This window comes from Raphanus sativus, chromosome 9 (genome assembly GCF_000801105.2).
Source record: "Raphanus sativus cultivar WK10039 chromosome 9, ASM80110v3, whole genome shotgun sequence".
NCBI classification, from domain to species: Eukaryota; Viridiplantae; Streptophyta; class Magnoliopsida; order Brassicales; family Brassicaceae; genus Raphanus; species Raphanus sativus.
This window is the reverse complement of record NC_079519.1, coordinates 10,719,992-10,732,573: the sequence shown is the minus strand read 5'-3', so window position 1 is coordinate 10,732,573 and position 12,582 is coordinate 10,719,992. Positions and strand designations below refer to the sequence as shown.

At 39.0% G+C, this 12,582-nt stretch overlaps 3 protein-coding genes and 1 long non-coding RNA gene across 5 annotated transcripts; 1 reads left to right on the top strand and 3 right to left on the bottom strand.

The window, feature by feature from the left end:
* Window positions 1-292: 292 nt before the first annotated feature.
* On the bottom strand, window positions 293-810 carry LOC130500039 (uncharacterized). Its single transcript, XM_056994736.1, has 2 exons — window positions 419-810; window positions 293-356 (listed from the first exon to the last, which is right to left on the bottom strand). The coding sequence occupies exons 1-2, from the start codon at window positions 808-810 to the stop codon at window positions 293-295; spliced, it is 456 nt and encodes a 151-aa protein (XP_056850716.1).
* Window positions 811-7,663: 6,853 nt separating this feature from the next.
* Window positions 7,664-8,645, top strand: LOC108824735 (uncharacterized). The gene is made up of 2 exons (XM_018598129.2): window positions 7,664-7,778; window positions 7,834-8,645. The coding sequence occupies exons 1-2, from the start codon at window positions 7,664-7,666 to the stop codon at window positions 8,643-8,645; spliced, it is 927 nt and encodes a 308-aa protein (XP_018453631.2).
* Window positions 8,646-8,894: 249 nt separating this feature from the next.
* LOC130499723 (uncharacterized) lies at window positions 8,895-9,408 on the bottom strand. Its single transcript, XR_008938610.1, has 2 exons — window positions 9,297-9,408; window positions 8,895-9,222 (listed from the first exon to the last, which is right to left on the bottom strand). It is a non-coding gene; the product is annotated as an uncharacterized LOC130499723 (long non-coding RNA).
* Window positions 9,409-9,791: 383 nt separating this feature from the next.
* On the bottom strand, window positions 9,792-12,209 carry LOC108825793 (F-box protein At5g52880-like). Of its 2 annotated transcripts, none has more exons than XM_018599144.2 (6): window positions 11,892-12,209; window positions 11,080-11,252; window positions 10,744-10,831; window positions 10,530-10,660; window positions 10,288-10,436; window positions 9,792-10,167 (listed from the first exon to the last, which is right to left on the bottom strand). In XM_018599144.2, exons 1-6 carry the CDS (start codon window positions 12,068-12,070, stop codon window positions 9,988-9,990), a joined length of 900 nt encoding a protein of 299 aa, XP_018454646.1. In that variant the 5' UTR covers window positions 12,071-12,209; the 3' UTR covers window positions 9,792-9,987. The 2 variants fall into 2 exon arrangements, with proteins under 2 accessions (XP_018454646.1, XP_018454647.1); XM_018599145.2 differs by having other exon boundaries at window positions 11,080-11,234; window positions 11,892-12,205.
* Window positions 12,210-12,582: the final 373 nt, after the last annotated feature.

The following is a 12,582-nucleotide window of genomic DNA, read 5'->3' as shown; positions in this document are numbered from 1 at the left end:
GAAATTTAAAATAATTAATAAATATATAAATAGATTTAATAAATTCTAACGATAACATTATACTTAGATTTATCCGATATTCAGTATATATTATTAATTTTTTCTAATTTTAAGGTGAGTTATTTATTTTTATTTTTTTTGTCGACCATTTTACAGACTCATGTGGACTCTGTAAACCAAACTGGGCGCTCTGTATCCATATGGACAGTAAACGATATTTGTTGCCACACACTGCGTGCTAAGCTATCCGCCTTGTTGTTTTGCGTCCGGTGGTATATGAATAATCTCTGAGCTATTGAAACTTCTCTTCAGACTCTTGATGTCCTCCAAGTAACTCGCAAATGCCGGCCATTCCTCTGGTTCCGAAACCATCTTCACCAATTGAGAACAATCCGTTGCAAATGTAATGTTATATTGCCTTAAATTCCTCATGCACTCCATCGCCCAAATAAGAGTTTCGACTTCTGCATGTAACGGGGATTGACTAGCCCTCGTATTCCTAGCTCCCAATAAACCTTCAAAGCCCTCTAAAGTACTGTACCATCCTTGTCCAGAGAAAATATCCTCTGCTTTCCATGATCCATCCGTGAAACACCATCGTCCTGATCTAGTCGGTAATACTCCATCAGACGTGTGTAGAGCCTGATTTTGAGGCTGAACTATTTCCTGCTGAGCTTCCATCCAAAGTAAAGATTCAGTCATAGCTCGCCGAAGAGTCTCCTTCGGTTTCGTGTCCAAATTACTAAAAACTTTGCTATTCCGTCCTTTCCATATATACCAGAGTATCCATGCAAAATGATGCTCCTCCATTGTGGGTTTAACCCTCCAAAATAAATAATCCATATTCACAAATAAAGATTGTCCTGGGAAGTGATCTGGATGCGTTGGGATCATTGATAGCGCCTAGACCTGGACTGCCGGTGGACATTCAAAGAAAACATGATTTATGGACTCTTCTGATGCTCCACATCTATCACACCGTATATCTCCTTTAATACCCCTTGCCTTCAGATTTTTCTTAACTGCTATACATCCTGACAGAAGTTGCCATAGAAAATTCTTCATCTTGGATGGACAGCGCACTTTCCAACAATTAGCTTTAAGAGCAGTTACCGTGGGTCCAAATTCTACTGTCCCTCTTTCTATATCAGGATATGTTCTTTCTACTTGGTATCCTGATTTAACCGTATATTTTCCATTTTTTGTAAAATGCCAGCCATCCCGATCAATAGTTGGTATCCTACTTAAAGGTATACTCTCTACGATTTTAACATCGTCGGGGTCCATTATCACCTGAAGAGTGTGTGATTTCCAAGTTCGTGTTGTTGCATCAATGAGGGAGTCAACCGTAAGATCCGGTAAGAGAACATTTTGTTTTTTTATTTGCTGGTCTCGGGCGAGTGGTTGGGAGCCACGGATCATTCCATACTGATATGGATGTCCCTGATCCCACCCTTTTGATTAGTTCTTTGCTAACCAGAGATCTAGCAGAGATTATACTACGCCACCGATAGGAGGACGCGTACGATCTGATCAGTTCCAGGGGTGAAGCGTTCCTGAAGTATCGACCTTTAAAGACACGAGAAAATAGAGTGTTGGGTTTCTCTATTAATCTACATAGCTGCTTACCAAGCATAGCTGTGTTAAAATCCGTAAAATCCCTAAAACCTAGCCCTCCATCATCCTTATGTACGCAAACCTTATCCCATGATTTCCAGTGTAATCCTTTTGTATTTCCACTGGGGCTCCACCAGAATTGTGCTACTGCACTTGTAAGCTTTTTCGCCACTGTTTTTGGGATTCTGTAACAGGATATAATATGATTGGGTAGAGCCGTTGCCACTGATTTTATTATTACTTCCTTTCCGCCTTTGGAAATAAACCTAAAAGTCCATCCATTGATCCTGTTATTCAAGCTTTCCTGAACAAATCCAAAAACTTGTACTTTTGAGCCATCCAGGCTTTCTGGGATGCCCAAATATTTCCCCATCCCTCCCAAATTTTGAATTCCCATAATATCCCGAAGTGCTTGACGCGTATCGTCATCAATTGTGTGACCAAATTGAATCGACGATTTTTGGAAGTTAATCTGCTATCCCGAAACCTTTTCATATTCTTTAAGAATTACCAAAATAGTCTCGCACTCCTCTTTATGTGCTTTACAGAAAAAGATACTATCATCTGCGAAAAGAAAATGAGAGATTGGAGGACAAGCCCTCGCCACTTTTATTCCGGTTAGCCGTTTTTCATTCTCAGCCTTTTTGATATTTGCTATTAGGGCCTCAGTGCACATAATGAACAAATATGGAGATAAAGGATCCCCTTGACGTAAACCTCTATTTGGGATAATTTGTCCTCGTGGTTGTCCATTTAATAAAACTCTGTATTGAACCGAAGTTATACATTCCATCATCAGCTGAATCCAATGGGAATCAAACCCCATTTTCCGAAGTAAAGCCTGAATAAAATTCCATTCCACTCTATTATAAGCTTTACTCATATCCGTTTTTATAGCCATAAACTTATTTTTGCAGGCCTTATTTGTCCTCAATCCATGAAACATCTCTTGTGCTATTAGGATGTTATCCGAAATCAATCTCCCAGCCACAAACGCCGACTGTGTTTCTGAAATCAGAGCCGGTAGGCAAGCCTTTAGCCTTAGACACAGAACTTTTGATATAATTTTATATCTGACATTACAAAGACTTATTGGCCTAAGTTCTGTCATCCTTGTCGGTCTTTCCGTCTTAGGAATCAAGCAAATATTTGTAACATTTAGCCGCACATCCAATTTTCCTGTTGTCAAGAAATTATTGACCATTTCCACTATATCCTTTTTGATAATATGCCATGAATGTTGGAAAAAGAGTGCCGTCATTCCATCCGGGCCCGGCGCTTTTTCTGGATGCATCATGAACAGAGCTTGCCGCACCTCTTCCTCTGTAGCTATCCTTATTAGCCTTTGATTCGTTTGCTGAGATATGGTTGGTTTAATTTCAGCCAGAAAATCATCAAATTCGCTAGGCGACGTAGTAGTAAAAAGATCATCAAAATAATCCACGGGAACCTTCTCGATCCCTTCATCCTTAACCACCCAATTTCCATTTGTATCATATAACCCTACCAGCCGATTACGAGTTCTTCGCTGTTTTGTCAAGGCATGAAAGAATTTTGTGATGCGATCTCCCGCCGTATTCCATGTATTCCTACTTTTCTGTTGCCAATATTCCTCTTCGTCTTTATAAGCCTCTTGAAGTTTCCGAGACACTTCCAAAATATCCTCTTGAGATCGATTATCATCGGTCTGTACCTCCTCCAACGCTTGTTGTAATTCTGCGATTTTCTCTTTTCCATATGGTGGGTTATTCTTACGCCAAGTTGAAAGTTCATGTCGACAATTTGTAATCTTTGACACGACATCTCCCACATTGCCAGTTGTATTCCTCCTTTCCTTTGTCCAGCCTCTGGCAATGGATTCCAAAAAGCCATCCTTTCCTATCCATCTTTTGTCAAATCTGAATTGTCCCTTCCGTCTGGTAACTTTGTCCTCTAGGAAAGCCACTATTGGTCGATGGTCCGACCCCACCATTTTCAAATATTCTGTATACGATTGTGGAAACATTGTGTGCCATTCTTCGTTTGCTAAAGCTCTATCCAAACGACATCGAATCATTGTCGTTTTCCCGTTTACTTTCCTCCTTCCTTGCCAAGATAATTTGTTTCCTTTCGCCTGGAATTCCAATATCCACTATTTTGGATCATATTATTAAATGATACAAAAGTGTCTGAGTTCCGTAACGGGCCGCCTTCTTTTTCATGGTTCCCAGTGATTTCATTTAAATTTCCAATAATAAACCAGGGATCGTCTCGTGCAATGCCATATCTAGTTAGCCTCTCCCATACTTGATCTCTCAGTTTCTGAACTGGCTCCCCATATACAAATGTCATAAATATTTTCTTTCCCAGAGCCTCCGCCTGGACATCTATCATCCTATTACTAGAGTATAATACATTTACTTGATACTCATTATTGTAATACAGTGCTAGCCCTCCGCTTGTTCCATTTGGGTCTACCGTTATTATATTATCATATCCAAAATGCGATTGGAATCCTTGAACAAAGGCAAAATCTTGCTTTGTTTCTGATAAAAAAAGAAAATCTGGTTTATATTGATGCCATATCTCCCGGAGATAACTAATTGTCCACTTACTTCCCATACCTCTACAATTCCAGCTGAGTACCTTCATAAAAAAAAAATTTAAGCACGCTCATTGGAGCCATTAACAATTGGACTTGATGGGCCCGACATGTTCATCTAATTGTCGACATTGTCTTATGATCAATGAGAGGCTGATGATCATATGTTTTCTACCGAGACTATCTTGTATCCACCCAAGATGCATTACCGTTTTAATATCGTGAAGTAGTCCCCCGTTCCACATCCCATTCTCAGACCAAAGTCTCCGACCGAAGACTAAATTCTCATGTTAAAAAGGTTCAAATGATTCAACAAGCATTAAGAATTCAAAAGTATCAAATACTAAATTACATCCGATAAAATGAGGCCACCACCCAAACACCTTGCACGTCTGAATGTATATTTGCCTTATCCTCTTTGTCACCCTCCTAGACATCTTTTTGACCATAACTAAGAAGCATCGGATCTTTTTTAAAACCAAGGGGATCTTATTGAGTCTCGGGCTTGTATACACCGAAGCTCTAAGAAAATTCCTCGATTGACTGTGATGAGTTTGGTTTAATGAGACCAAAGTTAACATCTTAGATAGTACACTCTCCACGAGTTTTGTAACACAATCCCGGAAAGACCAAAGCAAATAATGTGGCCAAATAAATATTACTCCAGTATAATGATAACCCATTTTGAACCAGACGTTTTCCATATTAGAAACACTTTCACCGAGCTTAAAGGCCGATAAAGTATACTGGACTCTGCTTAGCAGCCGTTTATAAATCCGGAGCAGAGACAAAATAAAATCACATTCCAACGAGAACTCCAAAAAAACCAGTTTATTCATTATGTAGACATAAACAAGAAAGGAGCCTACAAATCCATAAGATGTAACCATCCTAAAACACAAAACAAACTCACGAGATATCCAAATCAAACAACTATTGTTCAAAGAACTTATTAAACCACCTCCCACCACAGAAACCACATCCTGAAATAATAAGTAAAATTTGAAAAAAACTTGATCCATAAAACTAGTTCTTATGAGTATCGGGAGGTAGGTTTGAGGCAACCTGACTCTCCATTGGATTCTTGTTCTCCCCTGCTCGAGTACCTAATTTAGCCGGAGCTCTCTTACGAGGAGAGGCTAAAGCCTTTGCAATACGCAACTTGTTGCTCGCTGCAGTATTCGTTGGAGGCTTAAAAAGTATCTTCTTGGTAGCTTGTTTCTTTGCTTCCTCCTCAAGTAAATGCCCTTTGCCTTCAGCCTGCACCTGTAGTTCCTCTGTTTTAGTCCCTTTGGCCTCTGGCTCCAGTAGAAGATTCATCTCAGCTATCTCCTCTTCCGAAAGGTCCGGGAGGTCGTCTGCGGTATCCAAGTCTAGTCCTTGTACCTTGCACGACGCTCTAATCTCATCCCAATCCATCACGTCCTCGTCCCCCAGTGTCGCCTGATTTGCCATTAAACCTTGTAATTGTTGAATCCCTTTCTCTGCATCAATTGGATCCGACACCATCTCCGTACCTAACGCATGTGTCTCCTCCAACTGAGCTTGAAAGCTCTTCGACGGAGGCATCAAGTGATCATCCTCCACAGTCGTGATTTCACCCTCTTCCCTCGTATCCTCTTGCAAACGCACTTGCTTCTGTTGCTCTCCAGCACGACTTAAACCATTACTAGTCTGGTCTTGGGGTCGTTGATTCTCCCGTCGCTCGGTATTGTGTCGCATCGTCTCGCCTTCTCCCCTGTGATTCCCTTTATAACCGGATCCTCTCTTGCCTCCTTTGTCTGCAACTCTTACCCACTGTGAACCAGCTTCCTCCACCATTTTGCCTTTGCCTTTGCCATAATAATCCCTTGGCTCCCTCTCCCGGTTTTGATAGCCTCCATTCCCATTAATGACAACACCCTTGTAGCTTCGTGCTCTCTCATCGTGTGTCCCCGCATCGTGCCATACTCCATTGCCTACACGGTTCTCTGCTTGCTTCACTTGGCTCTGTTGAGCCCCCTTTCCCGTTGGACAGTTCGCCTCATTGTGACACAAGCTGCCACAATTCTCACAATATCCAAACAGACGCTCATATCGTAAGAGTATGGGCACCTCCACCCCGTCATAAAACTCACCTCCTTTGAAATCCACTGACGTCTCAAAACACAGCTCTTTAAAGGCGTCCACCACTACCAAAACCCTCATTTGATCCAAGTCGACCTCAATCACTTCTCCAATGGCACCTCCGATGCTTTCAAATGTCGGAACTGTTCTGTACTCCTTAGACACACCCAAGACTCGAACCCAGAAAGGGATTTCCGATGGATAGTGAAGTGACTTCTTAGGTTGCCATTTCCCCAAAGCAATCATCCAATAATCAAAATGATATGGTTGATGCTTGAGGACCCCTTCAATATCTTCTTCCTTCTCGAACTCAAACTGGAACTTTCCCAATCCCAAGTTCGTTCCGACCACCTTATCCTCCAGATTCCATATCTTGGGAAGCTTAGTAAGTAAAGCCTCCATCTCTTGTTTTCCTGGATTCATACATCTGCCAATCAGCATCCTAGAAAAGGACTTGATCAAGGCGGAGTTGTCGAAATGAGGCACTGAAATCTTCAGCCTCTTGCGTGTTCCTTCACCATTCCTTGATTCACCCATGGATCCCAACAATTGACCCTGTGTCATTGTTAACCAGAAAACCTTTAAGCCTTTGTTGCAAAGAAAATGATGAGAATAAAACTCGTGATAACTGATACTCCTCAAGCACACGAGTAGAGTTATTATATAGCGTCCTCTGTTTCCAAAAGTATCACCCCCTAAAGAATCCTTATCAATCCCTAATATTTCAAATCGAATCCCCACCATATCAAATCCAGAAAAGAAATGGCTTTGTAACCCTTGATTGAGAATCTCCCAAGCGTATCGATGGAACCAAATCAGACAACTTCCCAATTTTGTAAGAGATAAGATCCCCAGTATCATACCTTGATGTCCACCCGATCTCATCAAGTTGATAGTAAGAATCAAGATCGTATCAACCATAAATGCCGCCGTATCCAGCTTCCTGTTGTGATCCTTTCCCCAACTCCAGTCAATCTGAAACCTACCATAGAGATTCAGGGAATCTCTCCGATTAAAAACCTATGAACCCTTGTATTTTCCCAACCTCTAACGTGTCGATCTCCTTTCTCAATCCCCGGATCCCACTATCGCGCTCTCATCTGAAAACCCTAAATCCCTCTTGAATCGCCGTCGTCGTCGCACTCTAGAGAGAGTTTTTTGTAATCATGAGATGCGTTATTTATTTTAGTAATACAATTGCTTAAATTTTATAATTGTAATAAATTTTATATGTCGTAAAATATAAATTTTATAATTATTTTAAATATTGATATATTTTTAATATTAAAGATTATATATACTCTAAACTAAATTCTTTATACATAACGAATATTAAATAATGTTTAAACTATACCCAGAATGTGTGCGAGACATATCTATGGGAACATAAGGAAGTTACATCCTAACAAGCCTCAGCTGAAAAAGTTGTTTTGGAGCATTGTTGAAAGTCCTAATGAAGCTGACTACAAAGCAAGTTTGAAAGAGTTAGAAGAGTATGATAAAGAAGTCTATGCAGATTTGATGGCCAGGAGACCCGAGACTTGTAGCAGGGCTTACTTTTCTACTGCACCATGTTGTTGAAGATGCTCTCAACAACAATTCCGAGTCTTACAATAGGACACTAGAGAAGGCACGTGCAATGCCATTGGTGGAGATGCTAGAGACAATGAGACGATTAGCTATGAAGCGTATTGATCTAAGGAAGAAGATAGTCAAGGATTACAAAGGAAAGTTCAGCCTGAAGGTTACTAAGATGATAGCATTTGAGACAAAATACAGGAAGAATTGTAAATCTATTCCTGGACCTACTGGTGAGTTCGAGGTCTCTGAAGATGGAATACGGTATGCAGTTGATATGAGAGCAAAGACATGTAGCTGTAGGAGATGGGATTTGACTGGGATTCCTTGCAGACATGCACTCCGTGTCGTTTTGGATCAAAAGAAGAGATACAAGACCGACAATTTGGTGTCTGATTGGTATTTGACTTCTAAGTGGCAGCACCAATACTCAGATTCGATCAAACCAGTAAGAGGGATCAAGTTTTGGATTCCATCTGGTGAGTCAACAATACAAGCTCCACCAAGAGAGATCTCTAAAGGGCACAAGAAGAAACCTCAACAAAGAATGAAAGGAGTTAACAAGTCTCCTAAGAAGGGAAAAAAGGTAACTGGTCACAACCGTGTGATGCATTGTTCAAGGTGTGGTTCTACTGAGCATAGTTGTACTAATTGTTCTAACGATGGAGTTCCTTGTAAGCCTCGTCCACCTAAGAAGCAGAAAACAACTACATCACATGATGAAGTTGCAGTCGATCCTGGTGAAGGACCTTCTCAAACTTAACCAACACAGACTTGAAGATTGCATGCAGAATTGAAGATTGCTGGTTGTTTTCGGACTTTTGTTATTGTCAGAAACTTGTTTTTTTAGACTTTTGTTGTCTTATGATTCACTTTTGTTATTTTTAGACACTTGTTTTCTTCAGACTTTTGTTGTCTTATGACTCACTTTTATTGTTTTTAGACATATATTCTAGTGAGTTTCAGTTTCTATATTTCTTAATTATCATATACTCTTATATAGCCAAATTCATTCATTTAGATAGAAGTCTTATAACATGGTTCACCAAAACATACATTCAAATCCAAATCTTACAACATAGTCACTGATGAAGTCTTTCAAAGTCAGATCTTACACATGATTTTCACAAAAATCATTCTTTACCGAAAAAGTAATAGTAAACAATGGCAATACCAAAACCCAACACCATTACATTTTTCATCGACTTTAACTCATTGATGCAGTCAATCTTATCTCTCTCCTGCTCGGCAATCACTTTCTTCATTCCATCGAGCTCCTTCTCGAGTCCAACTACTTCAGCTCTGTCGATTTCCACCACGACGTCTCCAGTTGCCTCTGCCTATATCATATGAAGAACAATTTTTTAGAGCTAACAGAAAGAATAAATCATCATGAAATACAATATTCACTTACTAGAAACCGACGACGAGCTTGGATTTGCTAAGCTAAACATTCTTTTACCTTAATCGTCCAGCCCTAGATTCTGGTTTTTTTCGTCGATGACGTCGCAAGAAGAGAAGATGAAGAAGATTAATCAGTTTATGAAACGACGTAGTTTCATTAGAGTCTATTTTTTAATTATTTGGCCCAAACCAGTTTCAATATTTAGCCTATAATATTTAAAATTTGGCCCATTATATTTTGTCTAATAAAACGGCCCGTTTATATGTTAAGATGACTAATCAGCCACGTAATTATCCTAATCAGCACTGTTAATTAAGATTTAACAGCGTTATTGTCAGTGTATGAATTAGCGTGGTTTTTATAAATTCGGGTATGTATTTCAAATTCTGAACAGTTCAGGTATGTATTCGCACACAAGAAAAGTGCATGTATGTTTTTTCCAAAAACTCAGAGTTCGGGCATGAATAAGCCGTTTTCCCCATAAATCACCCCAAGATATTCATATAGACAGATAGGCCCATGAGGGCAACAAGCCGAAGCAAGAGAGTTAACAACTCTGAATACACTATTCAAAAAAAAAACAACTCTGAATATAAATGTGCATACGAGTTAAAAAGTGCACACACAGAAAGGAATCCTCTCATTTATTAAAGTTTTTTTAGTCAGCCCTAACCATGTCTTATTGCGTTAAGCTGTGAAACTATAGCATAGGAATCCTTTCTGTGTGTTTCTTAGGATTAGCCCATAGTCCAGGAACGGCCTCATCGTCCGAATCACTTTCGACCGAGTCACTTTCAACCGAGCTACTTTCCACTGAACCACTTTCGGCCGAATCACTTTCATCAGACGAAATAGTTATCCCCAGTAAATAGTTAACAACCTGTTACGAAACAAAAACACCAAAGGCATATACATAACTGCCCTACAAGTAGCAAAAAACGACAAAAAGAAGTAACAAAGTCCGCGCGAAACATTTCTCGAAGGAGGAAAAAGCTTATACCTGGCGAGTTAACATGGGGTCGAGTTGCTCCTTGCCTGATTCAAACTGACATTGTTTCTTCGGACATCTAAAGTTGTCATGCCAAACAACGGTCTCACAGTAACTGCAGTATCCGCGACCAGATCTTAACATCTTTGATGAATTATAAACTGCAAGGTTACGCAAAGCAAATGCATAATTTATAAATTTAGAGCAGTATACGCAAGAAAGAAGATAAAACCATGGACAAAAGAAGCCCGTACCAATGCATTCGTTTTTAAAGGCTTCTCTCCAGTCAAAACCGGGATGAATATCATTCATGACTTCGTGACTGAAGTGCAGATCAAAAAGTGATCGCCACAGAGAGCCTTCATGCGTTGCTAGGTTCCATGAACTATACAAACATAACATAAAAAGTAAAAGGCAAGAAAAAGACTCTGCAATGTGCAAATATACTACAGGAGAGAGTAGTATTACCGAGAGACTTGAGATGAGGAAAGTAAGGATGATACATCAAGGAGACTGAAGATGTGAATAAGGATATCTTGTGGAAGTGAAGGTGTGACTGAAAAACAAAAAGAAGAGATTATCTCGGGGGTTTCTTTTTTTTATGAATGACTAAGAGGTTCTAGATATGAAGGCGCTCTTATATCCCCTTAGGGTGAGACCCAAACTATGTTAAATTAAATTTAGTTAGTAGAACAAACTCCTCCTAACTAGAATTGAACCCATGACGGCTTAAGATCCATACTAGGTAATCTAACAGTTTTAGCCACTAAGCAAACTTGAGATTCACATAGCTAGAATACATACTTATATGTTCGTCATGGCTCTTAGTGCGTCTCTTAAGTGCTACTTTTGCCTGCTTAAATTGTACAAGGGCTACGTTCTTCTTCTGTTTTGGAAATGCTGATTCCACGCTCTTCAGGAGAAGGTTAGCGGCTGAAATAGCAGCTGATGTGTTCATGCTAAATGAAACACAGAAACTGTTAGATGTATTAGCCTTGATAGGCTTGAAATGATTTAAATATATAAATAAAGTGCTCTTGATGCGTATCACTCACATTAAAGGTAAAAAAAATGCATTTATGTTTACATAAAATAGCTCTCGTATTTATATATTCAACAAAGAAGAACGTTTAGCATCTTTAACAAAAAAAATGCAAAAAGAATCAGTGAAGCCATTTGAAGAACCCATTCCCAACACACAATAGTCTTAATCCTCTGCTTAATGATTGCCTTGCTAGAATCAGAGAAAGTTCACAACTTTGTTTTGATTTTCAGGATTTGTCTGACAAAGATTGAATCAACTTGCAACACAAAGCAAAGTTGTATTTCAAGAAAGAGAAAACATTCTACCCCTGTGACAAAAAAAAAAAGAAAAGAAAACATTCTACCCCTTTTAAAACAGAAACATGTCTTTTTGCAAATTGTATGTGCAAAAAGAACCAAATAATCTAAAAGCTAATATCAATTACCATTAGACTCATTAATCCTCTACTTGAGGGTTGACTGAAAGTTCCTAACTTTGGTTATTTACTTGCTCGACTATGAAACCTTTTTTCATAAACAGAAGCAGAGGCCATGAGAAAACATACCTAAATCATTAATGAAGAAAAACTTACTCGGGAAGCAGACGAAAAGCGGAGAGACAATCTCGGAAGATGAAGACTCTTACATCTTTTGGCAATCGAGAGTAACCAAGGTCTATCATGGAGCTCAGTTCATTGCAAGCAAAAGAATAGAGATGATGATCCGAGAGGCCATCTCCTACCATTAGGTTTTGGTATCTCATCATATTCATATTATGTATATGCCGTTGACTCCTCGTCTCCTCTAGGTTTTGATCTATCCGAGTTTCTGTTTGTGCGCTACTACTTTTTCTGTTTTCTCCTACAACAACTCAATGTTGAAAAATGGACATTTGTTTAGGAAATATTTTCAGTGCCAAAGAAAAAAAAAAGTTTAGGAAATATATCTTTTTCTACTTTTTTTACCTCAAAGTCAAGAAAGCAAAGAATGTTAAATCAATCCAAAATTTGTGCTTCTTCCATAATTCTTTTCTACCCTTTATTCTTTAATTGTGTTTAATTATTTCTAATTCTTTTTATAACATTTGCCTGTACTATATATATAAGAAAAATTAGAATTCCGGTTGAACGGGTCCGATCAGTTAACCAAGTTAACCAATGATGATGTCATCAATGTTCAGTTGTATTTTCAAAACATTAAGTGTAGCTATCAATATCTTTGCATGTAAAGATTTCTATAACCAAATCGTTTGCAACACTTTACCAACAAAACTAAAATAATCAG